The following is a 19,290-nucleotide window of genomic DNA, read 5'->3' on the forward strand; positions in this document are numbered from 1 at the left end:
AAACCCTAATTTAGTGCCTATTAATCCAATTTCGTTTTTTGGTACGTTTTTTTTCAAGTTAATTCGGTCTGTTTTTTTCTACAATAAAATTATATATTTAATTAATCGGTTTATCTTTCTTACAAATTTAGTTGAAGTTGAACCTTACTCAATTTTTACTTTACGTTTTATTTTCTCACTCCTGTGCTTACTTCGCTAGTTATATATTAAAGTGGGATGGGCCTTGGTTAATAAGAATGGCAAAGGGAAATGGCGGAACGGGGATGGGGAGTAGGGGTATAAATTGATCGAATTCGAATAAGATCAAGCAACATCTGAATTTGAATCTGATATCTGAATTTGATTCGATATCTGGCGGATATTGAAAATTAATATCTGAATTCAGATTCAATTAAATATTTGAATATTCGATTTAATTGATTAGTTATTTTAGATAATTAATAAATATTTTATTGATATAAAGTATATAAATATATAAAATTTTTATATAATTTAATTATTATATATAAATTATATAAAAATTTTTATATTATATATAAGAATTAAATAATCGGTTGAATTTGGATATTTATTGAATCGAATCAGGTCATATCCGAATTCAAATCTAATTAACTATTCGGTAAAAATAGGATATCCAAATTCGATCAATTAGAGTTTTGAATTATCTGAATTTGATTCAATTATGTCGAATATCGAATTCGAAATTGGATTTTTAAATACCGTTGATACCCTTAACGGGGAGCCTCTCCCAAATCCCTACGAAAATCCCATCCCCGCCCTCGTCCTTGTCCCTGCTAAGGGAGACAAGGTTATCCCCATGCCCGCCTTCATGGGGATTCCCATCCTAGCATGGATTTCCATTCCTTGTGATTTTTTATAATATTAATCATTTTGTTTTTGCTTTTTATTTTATTTAAAAAATAAAATAAAATCATTAAATTTTATAATCCTATTATAAAAGATTTAAGCGTATTTAACTATATTTTAAGAAATATTAATATATATATACATATATACATATATATTAATGGGGATCTCACGGGGCAGAGATCGGGGTATCTGCGGGGTAGGATTTGCTCTTCTTGTCTCTGCCTCGTTCCCGCTAATGGGATGAAATTTTCCTATCCCCAATCCCCACCATACTTATTGAATTGCTTAATTTACATAGTTGGGTTAATTTACTTATTTAGTTTAATTAGCTTAATTTCTTTAATTTCTCTATTTATTTAGCCTAATTTACTTAATCAATTAGTTAATTTACTTAATTACATGGTTTTAAAATCGTCACTGATTGGGTGTCGAACCATTTGATCCAGGAATCAGTCAATTGTCCAATTCCATTTTGTACTTGGCCTAAAATTAAAAGAAAAAGACATTGAGTTGGTCAACAACAAATTGACCTAAACGGTTAAACCACTAAACTTTTCGATCTAATAAATGGATTTTGGGTCATTTTTATTTTAATTATATATTTTTATTTTTCAAAATGTATTGGGTTGATCCATTTGGACTAGACGGTCAAACCATACCCAAAAACTAGTGGCCAAAGTGATAAATTGGTAAATAAGTAAATTAAATTCCTATTAAAGAAGTAAAACAAAATAATTAAAAAAATTAGTTTAATTAGTTTAATTAGAAAATTGAGTTACTAAGTTAACTAAGTTAATTAAGTAAATTAAGTGATTGTTAATTTACTATTTACGCCAATTAAGTTAGTGGTTAAGTAATAATTTACTCTTAATTTTTGTTAATTATTTACTATTAAATTAACTATTGTTATTTTAATTACTCTAATTTGATAAAATCCTTGAAGTAATTTACTTTAAGATTAACAAAATTTATTTTCTAACTAAGAGATTTTTTAGGGTTTAAAGTGGTCCATTTTAATGGCTAAAATGATCATGGTGTCTTATTTGCCTGAGAATTATTTGCCCCTTTTAATAATGACTTTTTAGAGATAAAATGGTCATCTTCTTATTTACCCGGAAATAAAAGCATATAGGTAAATACAATTATCTAGGTAATTGCATTTTTATAGGTGTGTTTAGAATTGTAAAATGAGCATGAGTCCTGTAGGTTGGCATGGCATGGCCAGTATAATTAGACCATGTCGGCATGACCAATTATTTTTTTTTTTAATTTGTTAAGCGATTGCATTTTTGTTACTATTTTGTATTTTTTTGTTAATTCTTTGTCATCTTTACTTATAAAAAACAAAGAAAGTCAAAAAGGCAAACTTGTCTGTTTGGGCCAGCACATGCTAGCTAGGATTTGGGCCTTGGGCCATGCTGGGCTTCCCTCTTTGGGGGTGTTCTTTTTCTTGATTTTGAGAGGGGGGAAAGTTGGTCAATGGGATTTTGACTCTCATTGACCAAGAATCCTATGTTTTTGTTTTTCAGATTTATGTGGGGACCAAGGAAAGTTTATTTTCCTGGGTACCACTTACCTGGGTAAATGAGACCCATCTCATAGTTGGATAAATAACTTTCCCACCTGGGGGGGAAGAGTTGCTAACACTTGAATGGAACAAAGTGTCCTTTTAATAATGGACTTTTATGGTTAAAATGGTCATTCCATTATTTATATGGAAAATAAAAAAAAAATAGGTAAATACAATTACCCGGATAAGTCTTTACTGGAAAACACTTAACCGGATAAATAACTTACCAAAAAGCGAACATGACCTTAGAGAATTTGTGCTGAACAGTAACGACCCACCAAGGCCTGCATGTCAACACGGCCCACAAAAGTAGGCCAACCCACATTATAGCTCTAAGAGTGTTGTTATATGGGGATAGCACAGTTGTGAATCTGCCTCAAGGATGCGAATCTACGTCATTAGGTAATTATGGATCTACTTCACTAGGGGATACACACCTCTAAAGTGGGATTCATACAACAAATAATGAGGTGATTTAAAGGCCACCTGGAGTGAACCATAGAAGACTTGTCTCAACCTGTTGAAGATATTCCCTGAAGGCTATAAGCCTATAACCATTTTCCTTTCTCAGATTTTGACGAACTAGAAGTGAATATATGCTTTGAAAAAATCATTGGTATCCCACCTAGCTGTACAGTATGATGAATGCCATTATGATTGAGGCCCCGTTTGGTTCGTGGAAATAGGGGGTTTGGAATCGGAATCAAAATGGACTATTCCGATTCTAACTGTTTGATTGGGAGGAATCGGAATCCCATTTCCCCATTTGAGGAAATGGCCATTCTCTACCCCTCAGGAATAAATCTCATTCCTTCTGATTTTAATTCCCATTCTCATTCTTGTCTGAACCAAATGAATTATGGGAATGGACCATTCCAATTCTAATTCCGATTCCAATTCTAACTGCGAACCAAACAAACCATGATTATGATTAAATTAAATAATAACATGAAATTAAAATTGATCATTCACCTTTAACAAGTTATACAACCAATCAATAATAATCTTGTCCTTTTATGTGCAAGTTTAAAACAGGGCGACTCATGTAAGATTTCATGTTTTTGTATTTATTTTAACATAATCTACTATTGTAAGGCAACATCTTTTCTGATTTCATTTGTTCACTTATCTTTTTTAGGCATGCATTAACTATTCAAGTATTCCTTATTCTATCCGTGAGATTATCAGCCATTTCCAGCAGTGTAAAAACCTAGGAGATAATGTGAAGATAATGTGAAAAACACGTGTAAAAGATAATGTGAAGAAATAATGTACTACGTACGTACTTTGCCATAGCTACAGGATAAGCTTAAAAATGCAACTACATTTACTAACTCCATGATATTGACACGGTCGAAAATCTTGTTGGTGATCTTGGTGGGGATGACAGGAAGGGCTTAGGTGGGATTTGTAGACTATCAGCATTTCTTTCTAACATTTCTAGCACCTTACTCATCGATGGCCGATCTGCTGGGTCTATTTGTATGCACCACAAACCCACCAAAATCATCTTTCTAGCAATTTCACCTTCCATATTATTTGTAATTCCATGCAATCCTAAATCCTCTTCTAGCCCAAGACGCTTATAAATCCAGTGTGGAAAATAAATTTCGCTTGTATTATCGACTTCCACCTGAATATTTTTCCTTCCTCCAACCATTTCTAGAATCATCATACCATAGCTATACACATCCGATTTATGCGAGACCCTTCCAAAGTTTCTGGAGAACACTTCTGGTGCAATGTATCCTGCAGTCCCTCTGGCACCTGTCATCGATAGTATACTTTGGTTTCTGGGGCATAGTCTTGCAAGCCCAAAGTCAGAGATCTTCGGCCAAAAGTTGTCATCTAAAAGAATGTTATGTGGCTTTATGTCAAAATGTACTATTCGCGTCGTACAACCACGGTGCAAGTACTCTAGCCCTTGAGCAATTCCGACTGCAATTTTGTGTAGTATTTCAAATTCGAGGTGAGGAGTTTCTGTTGGTGTTCCACCATAAATAAATTTTTCAAGAGATCCTTTCGGCATGAACTCATAGATCAGAGCTCTTTTGTGTCCCTCGATGCAAAAACCTAGGAGAGTGACAATATTAACGTGGGAAGTCCTGCTAATGCTTGCAACCTCATTAATGAACTCCTCTCCATTGCCTTTGAATTCACTCAATACTTTCACAGCCACGAGACGACCATCACTTAGTTTTCCTTTGAATACACCACCATAACCTCCTTGGCCTAATTTATCTTTGAAGCAATTCGTCATTCTCTTGACATCTGAATACTTGTATCTTGTTGGAGTCAAGGATCCATAACTCTTTAGGAACGCTTCTACCTTTTGAATATTCTTTGTTTTCTCGTTTCGAGAGAGAATTAAATTATCTGAAGAGATTTTCTTTCTCATCCAACAGAATATAATTATTATTGCGATAAGAGCAAAACCTCCTCCAGTTGAGGCAGCTGTGGGCAATGAAAGGAGATAATGAGACAGACAGAGATGTAAATCAATGGGTGAATGGAGAATGAATAGAAGAAATTAGACTTTGCTAGGTGTGCTACCTATTGCAACCCAATTTCCTGTTTTCCCTGCAGCAGAATAAAGACGAGATAACATATCGTTAGAAAGCATAATCGGATTACTTGAAACTTATTTTGCAAGATCTCAAAATTATAGCCTATCAGGTTGAATGAAATTGTCAATCCAAGGGATAACAGATGAATGATATAATCCTGCATAAAGGCTCGGCATGTGACAATATATAGAGTTTAGATCGATGCTCATAACCATAAAGTAAAGAAATGCAAGAACTAAGACAGTTTCAGATCTTCAAGTCCTGTGGACCTCTGAGTAAAAAGGATTCCCTTGTCATCACATGATCAATACTCATGATGCTTTTGTCATCAAGCAAACCCTACACCATATGTAATGGCCCAAACAGAAAGAAGTAGTACACATTAATGAAAGTAGACCATTCAATTTTTTCTGTTATTTGTAGATGTATAATTAATATATTGGTAAATTTCTTAAACTATCCTTATAGTTTAGTTAATTGAACAAGTGTATACTTACTGTTTAAAAATTGACTGATGCTACTCCTACTATTTCTACAATTACCTAAATCTTACTGTTTAAAAATTGACTGATGCTACTCCTACTATTTCTACAATTACCTAAATCTTATCATGTTGTTAAACATGGACAGTGATAGAGTGCAATCCGGCCGGTCTTAGCTGTCAACGAACTCACCTCTGAGCTGGAGCATCGGGGGACCTAAAACTGGGAAGATGAGAGCTCCGGGGGGGAACACGGTGTGATAACTCCGAACCTCAAGTCAGTAATCTCTCAAAGGCAAATTGTAGACCAGATAGCGCAAAGTTCACATACCTTGTTTGTTGGGGGCAGGGGGTTTTATAATCACTTTGCCCACTCGCTCCGAGGCCCTTGTCAGGTCGGGTATGATTACCCTTGCGTCTGTCAATTTGGCCGCCGTTCTTTCTGCTGGGACAGAACCGTCACTGCCTAACCGTCTCTCTAACTGAACTTTAGAGTGCGGCCGTTTAGAGTGCGGCCGTCAAGCGTCAGATCCCAAGTTAGTCCGGTGCAACGCCCTCGGGTACGGACTTCCTCAGTGTCAGGCATGGTACGATTTGTTTGGTTTTGGTGCTCGGAAGCTGACGCAGAGTGGTGAGTGAGGCGAAGTCTTGAGTTCGGAGGTATGTATAGGGCGGGCCAATTCGGCGAGGTGTATCCCGAACTGTTACAAGGTTGGCCAGTTCGGCGAGATGTACCCTGAACTGTTACAAGGTTGGCTAGTTCGGCGAGGTACCCCGAACTGTTACAAGGTTGGCCAGTTCGGCGAGGTGAATCCCGAACTGTTGCAAGGTTGGCCAGCACGGTGAAGTGTATCCCGAACTGTTACAAGGTTGGCCAGTTCGGTGAAGTGTATCCCGAACTGTTACAAGGTAGGCCAGTTCGGATTACTTTCTGGTTTTGGGCCAAGGGTGAGTTCGGGCCCCCAGTAGGGAGTTTGGTCAGCTGGTGTCTCCCCTTGGTGTTCGCGCCTTAGGCTTGCTTTTGTGCCGAGCTGTTGTTTTTGCCACGTGTCGCATAACTGTGAGGTCGGGCCAAATCTTCCTTCATCAATTGCCCCCCACTCCTCGTGCAAGGGTCTTGCCCTGGCGCGGGGAGTTTTGCCAGGTAGTAGGTGGATTTGTCCCGTCCTTTGAACCTTGAATGCACGAGTTGCTTTTGCGAGGGTTCTTCGGTTTCTGAGAAGGCGGGAAACGTACCTAATAAATGTTGATGGTTGACCGCGCGCGTTTTGAATTTAAAAAATTCGCGCTACTGGGACGTGATAGTGGGTCATTCAAACTTGAAAAAAGCGCGCCACTACTGGACGTGCGCTGGCATTTGTCAGAGAGATGTGCGGCGCGGTCAGTTTTAGAAAGACGTGCATCAGCGGGACGTCGGTTTCAAAAAGACGTGCGCCGACGTTTCGCTTTTTTTGGAAGGACGTGCGCCAATCACGTCTCGACCTCAGGGGACGTGCGGCCAACGCGAATGTGGGCCGTCGGATCGTCTTTGATCTGTACGATCGGTTCTTGGTTACTGTATCTATAAATAGTGGGGGACCCCAGTTGATTTGTCACTTCTGCGGTTTGCCTATTGAGCTCGCGTCCAAGTTTTTTCAGCTCGCGCCTAGGCTGGTTACATAGCCTCCAAGGTTTCTTTGGCTTGTTCCCGTCTCCGGAGCCTTCAAAACTTTCTTCCGGTGAGTACTTTCCTAAATCCATCTCTTTTCCTCAATGCCTAGCTTTGATAGCTCAGACAACTCTTCAAGTAGGACTGACGTAGGTTCTACAAACCGAGTCATATCTCCCGACTATCTCAGTGATCCTGAGGTGGAATTCGAGGGCTATGAACTAGTAGGCCGAGCCGCTTCGGGTAGTTTGGCGTCTACCTCTCGCCGAGGTCGGATGCTAGACAGGTTTGGTCCCTCGACCATGATGCCCGAGGGGCTTCAATCTATACTTATGTCTTACAATCTGCCTGGGGGGTATACATATTTTATTCCGTCGGGTAGCTTTCCTTGGGAACACGGTCCTGATGAGATCATGATTTTTCGAGAGCAGCTCGCTGCGGGGTTGCGACTTCCTTTCCACCCCCTTCTCGTCGAAGTCATAAACCATTTCGGTGTCACCATTGACCAACTTCATCCGATGATAGGCGGGTTCTCTTCTTGGGGGAAGACGGGCGTATTACCTTTCTCCTCGCCGGGGCTTTAAGCTTCTGCACGATCTTCCTAATAAGGTCCCAGCGTGGAAACGGGACTACTTCGGTATGCGAAGTGCACAAGGATGGCCCTTTCAGACCGGGTGGGGTGAGGCCACTCCTGATTCAGGTGTTACTCACGACAAAGAGACGGTGAAGGGCCTCCGGCAATGGGCATGGCAAGGTTTAAAGTGCCATCACTACTTAACAGAGGCCAAGCTTATTGCGGCCGACCTGAGTTCGGGTAGGTTTCTAGTATTGCGGTTTCTTGTTGCCTTGTTCCTTTATTTTTTCTAATGTCGAACTCGTTTCTGCAGGTGTGATGGACGCGGAGAGAACTCGTGGGGGGGCGTCTGTTCCAAGGTATGAAGATGAGGAAGCGGGTCGCCAAGCGAACTCGTACCGAGCTGCCCCCGGAAGAGGAGCCTCAAGTTCCAGACAACACGCCGGAGGATCTACCCAAGGAGCCCGAGGTGACTCCGATTCATGAAGCTGCTGGGGCGCCTTACGTTGAGACCACCTATACGGGCGCTCCTGCATACTCAAGTGCTCCTGCTCACTCTGGGTCCGCTTATACGCGGGCTGGGCCCTCGGGTTCGGGAGCTCAAGGGGAGTTCAGGAGCGTGTTGACGCCGAACTACGCTCTTCAGAAGAGTAGGGAGGCTACTTTCCCTGAGGAGATCGCGGCGTGGACCGATCTTCCTTTGAACTAGGTCGCCTGCCGTGCCGTAACACATGCTATGGTGGTAAGTGAGATTTCGTTTGCCTTTTTCATTTTCTGTCGCTTTTGCTGTCATTGCTCACTTGTTTCTTTTGGTAGGTGAATTCTTCAATTCATGCCTTAGCAGCCCAAGTGGAGAGGAGCTCGCAACAGGCGCGAGCTGCTGAGGCTGTCGCTCATGCTGCTGAAGAGGCTTTCCGTGCTGCAGAGGCGAATACCCGAGCTGCTGAGGCGGCCGCTTATGCTACCGAAGAGGCTGCTCGCGTTGCAATGGCCAGGCAGGCGAGGTCTCTGCGTGATGCCGAGGCCATGGAGGTAGTTGTCAAGCACATGGCAGACTTGAAGTTGGATTTGCAACATCAAGTCGAGTATCTTGAAGAGAACATTAAGGAGAAAACACAGATTTTTTCCCAAGGCATTGAAGACGCCAAGAAGAAGGCCGTTGAAGACTACATTGCCTCTCCGCGTTTTGATGATCTGATGGTGGATTCTTACAGAAGGGGGTTCAAACTGAGGTGGATGATCCGGAACACATACCCTGACCTCGATGTTAGTGTCATATCCACCTCGCGCATAACTCAGGAGATGGCCAATGCTGCTGATGGCAAGCCGGACTCTGAAGGAGAGGCAGGGCCTTCGGGTGTTGTTGAAGTGCCTTCTGATGGCGAAGAAGTAGCTCCGGGCATGTAAAGATAATTTTTTTTTGAAGTGCCTTCTGATGGCCAATTTACTCCTATTTCTTGCAACGGAATAGGTAATCCTTTTGCCCAAGTGTTCCTTTGTCCTGAACTGATTCTTTCTCTAACTGATAATATGCCACTTTTCTTGTCCGGGTTATTATACTTTCGCGACCTGTTTTGTCACGGAGGCTTTTGCAGCGAGCTGTTTTTTTTTTTCGAGCTGATAATATGCCCATTTCTTTGCTTGTTTGCGTCGAGGTTCTTGGCTTGCATCGTGTTCCATAGGACCTGATTTCGCCCACCTCGCTTGGCGGTTTATAGGTAGTATCGCCTTAGGTTCACGATGTTCCATGCTCAAGGTACTTGTTTGCCTTCCAAAGTTTCGAGTTCGTATGCCCCCCCGAGCGCTCTCTTTAATTTATAGGGCCCTTCCCAGCTTGGTCCAAGTTTGCCCACGCCGGGTTCGGACACCATAATCTTACGAAGGACCAGGTTGCCGACTCGGAAGCTTCATTGCTTTACTCTGGCATTGTAGTAGCGAGCTACCTGCTGTTGGTAAGCCACTGTCCGGATGTGCGCGATGTCCCTTACCTCATCCATTAGGTCAAGGTTGGTGCGTAACTCATCTCCGTTTGTCCGATCGTCGTATGTTTCTAGTCGCAATGTTGGTACTTCGATTCCCGCCGGGATCACTGCTTCAGTGCCATAGGTGAGGTTGAAGGGGGTTTCTCCCATGGCGGTTTTTTCTGTAGTTCGGTGAGCCCACAAGACATTTGGTAGCTCTTCGGCCCACAATCCCTTAGCTCAATCCAGACGTGCTTTCAGTCCGCGCAGGATGGCTCGGTTCATTACTTCCGTCTGACCATTTGCCTGCGGGTGCGTGACTGATGTGAAGTTTTGCCGAATCCCCATGTTCTGGCACCACTCTTGGAACTTGATATCCTCGAATTGCTTGCCGTTGTTAGAAATTAGTACCCGAGGTAACCTGAAACGACATACTATATTCTTCCAAAAGAAGTTCTGTATGTTTCGGGCCGTAACAGTTGCCAGAGGTTCGACTTCTATCCACTTCGTAAAGTAGTCTACTGCAACAACTAGGAATTTTCTTCCGCCTGTTGCTGGTGGGAATGGCTCCAGGAGGTCGATGCCCCATTGTGCAAAGGGCCATGGGCTGGCGAGGTATTTGAGGTCGGAGGCAGGCTGATGGTGGAGATTGGCGTGCTTCTGACACTTGTCACATTTTCTGACGAGCTCGACAGCTTCTGCCTTCATCGTTGGCCAATAGTATCCTTGTCGGAGTGCTTTTTGGGCGAGTGCTCTGCTCCGCAAGTGTCCACCGCACAGGCCTACATGAGTGTCGCGGAGTACGAACTCAGCTTCAGCAGGTCGCAGGCAACGCAAGTAGGGGATCGTGTAGGATCGTCGGTATAACCGTTCGTCTATTAGGACGTATTTGGCTGCCTGGTGCTGCACCCTTTTGGCCGCATTGCGTTCTGCAGGGAGGGTTCCGTCTATCAAGAAGCTCGCGAGTGGGTCGATCCAGCTCGGCTCTGCTTCCAGGACGGGAGCGACCTCCTCTGCCCCCCCGAGAATACTAGCCGAGGTAAGTCCTCTATGTACACAGTTCTCATGTTGTTGTGACTTGTGCTGGCTAATCGGGACAGAGCGTCGGCCTCAGTGTTCTCTAACCTCGGGATTTGCCTGATGAAGTGTGACTAGAAGTTGAACAGGGCCTCTTTTACTTTTGCCAAATATGCGATCATGGAGAGCTCGCGTGCTTCATACTTGCCCGTAACTTGGTTGACCGCGAGCTGGGAATCGCTACAGATGACCAAGTGCTTTGCCTTCACCTTTCGCGCTAGGTCCAGCCCAGCTATCAGTGCTTCGTACTCTGTCTCGTTGTTGGATGCCGCGAACTCAAAGCGTAGTGCGTACTCTAATTTTGTGCCGCCCGGGCCGCATAAGACTATTCCAGCCTTGCTGCCTTACTGGTTCGAGGAACCATCCACGTGAAGGATTCAGGGCTCCTCATCCCAGTTCGCGTTTCGCCTGACTAGGAGAGATGCCACACTTATTGCTACTTCATGGGGTTCAGACTATTGGCTCGGGAGCTCCAAGTTCACCCGAACTTGGGACCTTAGGCTCGACCTGTAGGGCTTCGTGGCTGAAAGTGCACTTGGCGATAAAATCTGCCAAAGCTTGGGCCTTAATTGCGGTCCAGGGTTTGTACTGGAGATCGTACTCGCTGAGTTCAATGGCCCATTTCGTCAGCCTACCGGAGACCTCGGGCTTCAGCAAAACTTGTCTTGGGGGTTTGTCGGTTAAGACAATGACGGTGTGAGCTTGGAAGTCTGCGGATACCTTGTTTCTGCTCCCTACAGAATTTTACTAACATAATAGACGGGCCATTGGACCCGATCTACTTGTTTTACTAATACTGAACTGATCACTTCGTCACTCGCCGAGAGGTACAGTTCTAGGACCTCGCCCTCCTCGGGTCTGGCTAAGGTCGGTACGGTGGCGAGATAAGTCTTTACCTCGTCGAACGCGAGCTGGAAATCTCGGGTCCATTCGAACCCTTTGCCTTTGATTGCCTTGAAGAAAGGCAGGCAGCGGTCTGCCGACTTGGACATGAAGCGGCTCAGGGCGGCTATGCGGCCGTTTAGCCTTTGAACTTCTTTTACTTTCCGATGTGGTCTCATATCAAGGATGGCCTTTATTTTGTCCGGGTTGGCCTCAATGCCACGCCGGTTGACAATGTACCCTAGGAACTTACCCGAGGTGACACCGAATACACACTTGTTTGGGTTTAGTCTCATGTTATACTGATGTAGAATTTGGAAGACAGAATCCAAGTCTCTTATTAATTCTCGCGAAAACTGTGTTTTGACGACAATGTCGTCTACATAACATTCGATTTTCGTGTCAATTAAAGGCCGAAAAAGTTTATTTACAAGTCTTTGAAAGGTCGCACCAGCATTCTTTAGTCCGAAGGGCATGACCTTGTAACAGTACAGGCTGAACTCGGTAATGAAGCTGGTTTTTTCTTGGTCGGACTGGTCCATCTTAATCTGGTTGTAGCTTGAGTAGGCGTCCAGGAAGCTTAGCAGCTCGTGTCCCGAGGTCGTGTCCACGAGGCGGTCAATTCGGGGCAGGGGAAGCAGTCTTTTGGGCAAGCTCGGTTCAGATCGGTGTAGTCGACCCACATGCGCCACTTGCCGTTGGCTTTTTTCACCAGCACTGGGTTGGCTACCTAGCTCGGGTAATGAACTTCCCTTATGAAGTCCGCTGCGAGGAGCTTTTCGACTTCGTCGTCGACCGCCCTCCAGCGCTCCGGGGCTAAGTTGCGTTTCTTCTGTCTAATGGGTCTGACAGTTCAGTTTGCAAAGGCTCCTCAGTGGGTGAAGCTCGTTCCTCGCCTTGCTCTGCCGATCGCTCTAGTTCGAGGTCATTGGCTGCCTTGTTTTTTCCCTTTAGGGCGGCAACATAGCACTTGCGGGACTTGAGTTGGTCACCCCGCGCTACCCCACACCGAAGTCCGTGGGGAACTTCATTGCCAGATAATAGGTGAAGACCACTGCATGTAGAATATGTGTAATTGATCGCCCTATTATGGTGTTGTATGGGGAGGGGGTCGCGACCACCAGGAAATCATGGTTGAGTCTTACCGCGCACGGTCATGTGCCGACTTCCACAGGTACTGTTATTTTTCCCAAGGGCCTGACTTCCTCTTCGCTGAAGCCTACCAGAGGAGTGTGAGCGGGTTTCAAATCGCTTTTCTGCAACTGCAATTGGTCGAACGCCGATTTGAATAGTATGTCCACCGAACTACCTGAGTCTACCAGTACGCGCCGGACTTCGAAGTCGCTGATCCTTAGCTTTATGACGAGCGCGTCGTCGTGGGGGCATTGAACACCTCGCGCGTCGTCTTCTGTAAAAAAGATCGGGTCTTCCTTCTTTGGCCTCTTGGGAGGGTTCTGCTCCTTTCGGGTTGCTTCGCGAACTGACGTCCTTGCTGCCGCCGAAGTGCATCCTGCCACCACCAAACCACCCACTATCATGTGGATGGTTCCCCGAATTGGCCTTTCTTCTAGGGGAGGTCGCTGCAAGGCTTCGGCCGGTTTGTTGCTCGGCTCGGGGACATCCTTCCCGCGTTCCCCTTGCCGACCTGCTTTATTACTATTGTCATAATGTACAAAATTTCTTAAGTACCCATGACGAATGAGTCCTTCTATCTCGTCGTGGAGATTATTACATTGCTCGGTACTATGACCGTGATCTTTATGGAAACTACAATATAAATTTTTGTTCCGCTCGTTGGGGTTGCTCTTCAGGCGAGGTGGCCACTTTACGTAAGGGGCGTCCTTGATCGTCATCAGGATCTTGGTTCGCCTTGTGTTCAATGGCGTGTAATCCGTCCGAACTGCTAGGGGAGCTCGGGACGACTGACTTGGCTTCGCATCTCGGTTGTGGCCTCTTCTGTCGCCGAGGTTGGAGGGCTCGCTTTCTATTTTTCTTTTTTCAACACCGCCTTCGTTTCTCTGGTTGATCTCTCTTTCTCTGTTCTCATAAACTTGTCCGCGAGCTTGAGGAAGTCGGCCACGGTTGCTGGCTGGCTGGTCACCATGTGCCATTTGAATTCTTTGTGCGTCACACCCCTTTTGGCCGCGGCGAGCTGTACCGTGGGGTCTAACCGAGGGATCTGCAGACATGCCTCATTGAACCGTTTGATGTAGCTCTGAATGGGTTCTCCCTCCCTTTGGATTACCCCGAAGATACTTTCCTCGGTTCTGGAACACCTTTTGCTGGTGATAAAGTGCGCAGTGAAGATCTGCACGAACTGGGGCCAGCTTTTTATTGACCCGGAAGCTAGGTTCCGGTACCAGGTGCGAACCACCCCTCTGAAGGTGGTTGTGAAGGCCACGCACATGCACGACTCGCTTGCCCTAGCGAAGTGCATTTGCGACTGAAACGCGTCGACGTGGTCGTTGGGGTCAAAGGACCCATCATACTTGTCTAGAGAAGGGAGTTTGAAATCTCTAGGCAAGGGGACTGCCAACAGTTCCGCTGAAAGGGGGGAAGGAACTGAGAGAATGGGGACGGTTTTTACCTCGCCCGAGCTCGTTTCTTCCTTTCCTATGAGCTCGAGTAGCACGCGGGTAGCAGTTCGGCGACTTCGCCGGCGCCTTCTTTGAGTGGGCCTGGTGCTGGCGCTGCTTCCCTCTGTGTTGCCGAGCTCGATGGGCTTGGATTGCTGGCCTGCTACCAAGGCGCTGAAGCGGTTCTCCGTGAGTGGGAACTCGGGCCTGGAGCGCCAAGGTGACTTTGTTGGCGAGGTTCTTGACCCACCCGCAGGCTGCGAGGCGGGAGTGATCTTTCTTTGTTTTTGGCCCGGGGATGAGGCCTGACTGTTAGGGGGGTTCTGCGGTCGGGAAGCCTCTCCTTGGTGAGGTCGTCCACCTTGAGGGGAGGCCTTGACCGGCTTTGAAACAAGGTGCCGGGGGGGAAGTGGCTGGTTCAAGGGTAGCTGAGGGAATTGTTGTTGATAATGGTGTTGGGAGAGGTGGTGCAACACATGGTGTTGTAGTTGGTGCTGCTGGAATTGTTGCATTTGGGCCTGCATTGCCCGCATGCACTGCATCAAATCATCTATTTGGTTTTGGCGGGCTGCTAGTGGGACAACAGTCGGTTTCGCGAAGTTCGTTTCGACGGGGAGTGGGAGAGGGATGTTTAGCGAGGGAGTGTTCAGAGGTGCCACCGCATGTGGCACATTCAAACTTGGGATCCCATCCACTGAAAGGGGGGATGGTGAACTGCCCAATGCACACCGCCGGAGCATTAAGTTGCTCTCCAATAGTGGCTATTTCGGTTCCACGTCCGACACTGCTAGAGGAGGCCATTTCGGTGTTGGAGTGGGTGTTGGGAGTTTTTGAAAGAAGGGTAGGTAAAAGATATTTAGAGGGAGGCTTTTAGAAGCGTTCCACAGATGGCGCCAATTGATAGAGCGCAATCCGACCGATCTTAGCTGTCAACGAACTCGCCTCTGAGCTGGAGCATTGGGGGACCTGAAACGGGGAAGATGAGAGCTCCGGGGGGGAACCCAGTGTGATAACTTCGAAGCTCAAGTAAGTAATCTCTCAAAGGCAAATTGTAGACCAGATAGCGCAAAGTTCACATACCTTGTTTGTTGGGGGCAGGGGGTTTTATACACTTCGCGCACTCGCTCTGAGGCCCTTGTCAGGTCGGGTATGATTACCCTTGCGTTTGTCAATTCGGCCGCCATCCTTTCTACTGGGACAGAACCGTCACTACCTAACCGTCTCTCTAACTGGAGATGGCGGTGTCGGGTGTTGGGTGGCGGTGGCAAGTGGCCGTTTAGAGTGCGACTGTCAAGTGTCAGATCCCAAATCAGTCCGGTACGGCGCCCTCGAGTACGGACTTCCTCAGTGTCAGGCATGGTACGATTTGTTTGGTTTTGGTGCTAGGAAGCTGATGCGGAGTGGTGAGCGAGGCGAAGTCTTGAGTTCGGAGGTATGTATAGGGCAGCCAATTCGGCAAGGTGTACCCCGAACTGTTACAAGGTTGGCCAGTTCGGCGAGGTGAATCCCGAACTGTTGCAAGGTTGGCCAGTTCGGCGAGGTGTATCCCGAACTGTTACAAGGTTGGCCAGTTCGGTGAAGTGTATCCCGAACTGTTACAAGGTTGGCCAGTTCGGTGAAGTGTATCCCGAATTGTTACAAGGTAGGCCAGTTCGGATTACTTTCTGGTTTGGGGCCAAGGGTGAGTTCGGGCCCCCAGTAGGGAGTTCGGTCCGCTGGTGTCTCCCCTTGGTGTTCGCGCCTTAGGCTCGCTTTTGTGCCGAGCTGTTATTTTTGCCACGTATCACATAACTGTGAGGTCGGGCCAAATCTTCCTTCATTATACAAAAAGTCTAAAATGTTCATTTTACCCTTTAACTCAAACATTTTATCGATAAAATTACATTTTTTATCCCTTGTTTTAACCTATATGTGCGGGTTCCCTTAGCATGGATGAGTGGCCGCCGATGGCCACCGATCTCTTCTCGATGCAGCTGCTACCAATCTCTAAAGGAAACACTACAACATCAGCTGCCGCTAATCTCTGCTGGATTAACCTTAGATTGCTGCCTTTTGCTTTAGATGGAGATCAATAGAGGATTTTCAAAATGTTTCACCAGAAGAGGATTTAAAAACCCCATCAAAGGATGGAGATCAATAGAGCACCCAAGAATAGAGAAGAGCACCATCGCCTTCGCTCGCGACGCTTGTCGCTGCAATTTCCGAATGAGGATGGAGATCAATAGAGCACCCAAGAATAGAGAAGAGCACCATCGCCTTCGCTCGCGACGCTTGTCGCTGCAATTTCCGAATGACGGTGCGACGGTGAGAAATGTTGGAGATCTCAAATCTGCAAGGAACACAGATCTGAGATCTGGCCCGTCGTCCGCTTCTTCAATGTAGGTACTCATTGTCGATGATGATTTGTTTCGATAGGTGGGTGTTAATTTCTCACCACTTCGATCTACAAGGAGCCCTTTTTCTCCTATGTTGTCGATACTCTTAACCCAAGTCCTTTAAATGCCCAGCTGCTCCCGCCCGGGTTGGCCTTTTCCCTCTCATTCAAACTCCCCTCCAACCTTCTCTCATGTGAACCCTAGCCATTATGAGACCACTGGCGACCAACATTAACTGATGTGTGATGGCAAGGACTCAGCTGGAGATTGAGTCATTCCAATTCTTGAGGGAAGAAGATGAGAACTAGATCTCATCTTAAGCACGGTTTGAGGTTCTACATTCGACACTCCCGAGCCCCCATCCTCGAAAGTCACCCTGCATTGGCTAGGTTCGTGTCAAGACGAAGAAACAAGGGAAGAAGATGAGAATTATGTCAGAATAAGAGTTTCAGAAGAATAGACCCAACCCAGGACGGGATTCATCTGCAACCACATCAGGATTGCCTGTAGCATAGGAAACAGAGATGGGTTAATCTGCCTTCAATGATTTGCAAAGCTCTGAGAGCCTTTGAGGCCGAGTTTAACTATTTCCTTCCTTGCCGGTCTTCGTGTACTTCAACGAATGAAAGACAAGGTGGTAAAGGCGAGGACTTCATGAGAGTTTAACTGTTCATCGTCTTCGACGAAGAACAAAGTGACGAGAGCAGAGGATTCTGGTGACCTGTCTTCTTTGTTAGTTCAGGATCTCAATGGAGTGATGAGAGTTTAATTGTTCATTGTCTTTCTTAGCTTAGGAGATCAATAGAGGGTTGATCTTAATAAGATTGTTGATTTAGGAACCGATCTGGTGTTGATGGAGAGTAATCTCTGTTTGTTAGCTCTAGAGCTCAACGGAGGGTTGATGTTGGTAAGAATGCTGATTTGGGAACTGATCTGGTATTGATGGAGATGGTCGAAGGAAGATAGAGGAAAGGGAGAGAGGTCGGAGGGGAAAGGGAGTGGTGGGTTGAGAGGAAGGGGATGAGGGTAGCATTGGGTTTTAAAAAAAAATTAAATGTCATGTGTGGTGTCACATTTGTACGGGTTTTGAGGAAATATTAACAAATGCTAAATATAAGGTAGAACTAGAAAATTGTCAGAAACGGTAACGTAAACAGTAAAAGTACACTTATCTACAATGAAACAAAGAAAAGCAGTATCTAATCTACAAGCTCCACGTTTCCTATTGCAATAGTTTTATGAAATTCTAAATTGATCAATGTTGTATTGGGAACCGTTAATTGCTGTTTCTATGCCAAAGTTTTGGATGAAGAATACAAATTTGTGAGAAAGTTGATTCTTTTTTCTACCTGAAACTTTTGAGTTTATCACTACAAATTATTGTTTCTATGTGAAACATCATATTTAAGAGGTGTTCCTTTCCAATACATGGTTGATTTTGTTTTTGAAAATAAAAACAACTGCCATATCAGTTAAATTGTTTTTGTTTTCCATGATCAACCACACACGCATTGTTTTAGTTGATGTGATTTTCGTATGTGATGTGACTTAAGACTACATATTTCACCAATTTATGTTAGATCAACCCAAAAGGTATAGACGGGAAAAGGTATCAAAGACAACCAAAACTGTTTTCTCTAAGAATTGTGCTCCTAACCCCATGTCTAGAATATCTTAAGTAATATTCCAGCAAAGCGTCTGCTTCCACAAGTTATTCTACCCTCTCCTTCGAGCTTGCTGCCTATCAATTAATTTAGTTGAAGATTGTGGTAACTACATTCATAAAGTAAAGTAGACCATTTATTGGCCTTAGAGTTCTGATCATAATTCAGAAATTAACCTCAACTTTCCATGTCTGAGGTGATTGACGTAGGCCATCGACATTAAGTATGTACACATGGCACACTTGAAAAGGAATATCAATTCTCTTATTGAAAAATAAAATGGATATCACCTTAATCCTCTCTTTGATTTCAATTCCTTTTCTTTTCTAGATGACAACAACAAAAAAAAAAATCAAATTAAAGATGACGTGAGTATGATTAAGATGGGCTTGAAAACAACATTCAACAACTCTGAAATGAACGGGTCCATGTTTCAATTTTGACTAATAGGATATGTCTATACTGAAAACTCTTTTCCCCCTGGCTGCGTCGTGTAACATAGTTTGCACTTAGTCCGGGGTATTGAGGGCCCTAACACAACTAGAGTTTTACATTTTCTGCCTGGAGTGCACCAAGTAGGGTTTTGCAAAATTATCAGATCAAACTCAGCAGGATATATTTGAATCCAATCTGATTAGAATCCAATCAATTCGATAGCTAATGTATATGTAAAATATAAATTCAAATTCGATTTGATATCTGATTCCCATCCAATTGAATTGGAATGTTAGTGAATCTGTATAAAAATCAGCATAAGAATAAACCTAGTTAATTCTAAAAGTTTTGATACTAAAAACTAGTATTTTGTATATGTGTTGGAATTTGATCCGTTTATGATTAAATGAATAATCCAACTGCAAACTTAAACGAATCGGATTCGTCAGATTGAATCCAATCCATTTGCATCCCTCAAAGCAGCGGGTGTATCAAAATAGTATATATCATCAGAACAAAGTCCGAAGGTAAGACAACAGTAAAAGAAATATCCAAGAAAAGGTGTTTACATACCCGAGGATCCTGGCGGGCACGTAGTTGGGTAAGCCTC

At 44.7% G+C, this 19,290-nt stretch overlaps 1 protein-coding gene across 3 annotated transcripts in view; it reads right to left on the minus strand.

Annotated features, from left to right (window-relative positions):
• Positions 1 to 3,687: 3,687 nt before the first annotated feature.
• LOC148863692 (LEAF RUST 10 DISEASE-RESISTANCE LOCUS RECEPTOR-LIKE PROTEIN KINASE-like 2.1) overlaps positions 3,688 to 19,290 on the minus strand; it is a 38,292-nt gene continuing 22,689 nt past the window's right edge. For all 3 annotated transcript variants that reach the window (XM_088978900.1, XM_088978898.1, XM_088978899.1), the window contains exons 2-3: positions 4,994 to 5,020; positions 3,688 to 4,894 (exon numbers count right to left, since the gene is read on the minus strand). In XM_088978900.1, the coding sequence (XP_088835026.1) occupies positions 3,771 to 4,894; positions 4,994 to 5,020 (1,151 nt within the window). In that variant the 3' untranslated portion in view covers positions 3,688 to 3,770. The remainder of the gene's footprint in view (positions 4,895 to 4,993; positions 5,021 to 19,290) is intronic.

The sequence above is a fragment of the Nelumbo lutea genome, chromosome 3, assembly GCF_056320005.1.
Source record: "Nelumbo lutea isolate HS-2025 chromosome 3, American lotus-T2T, whole genome shotgun sequence".
Taxonomy (NCBI): Eukaryota; Viridiplantae; Streptophyta; class Magnoliopsida; order Proteales; family Nelumbonaceae; genus Nelumbo; species Nelumbo lutea.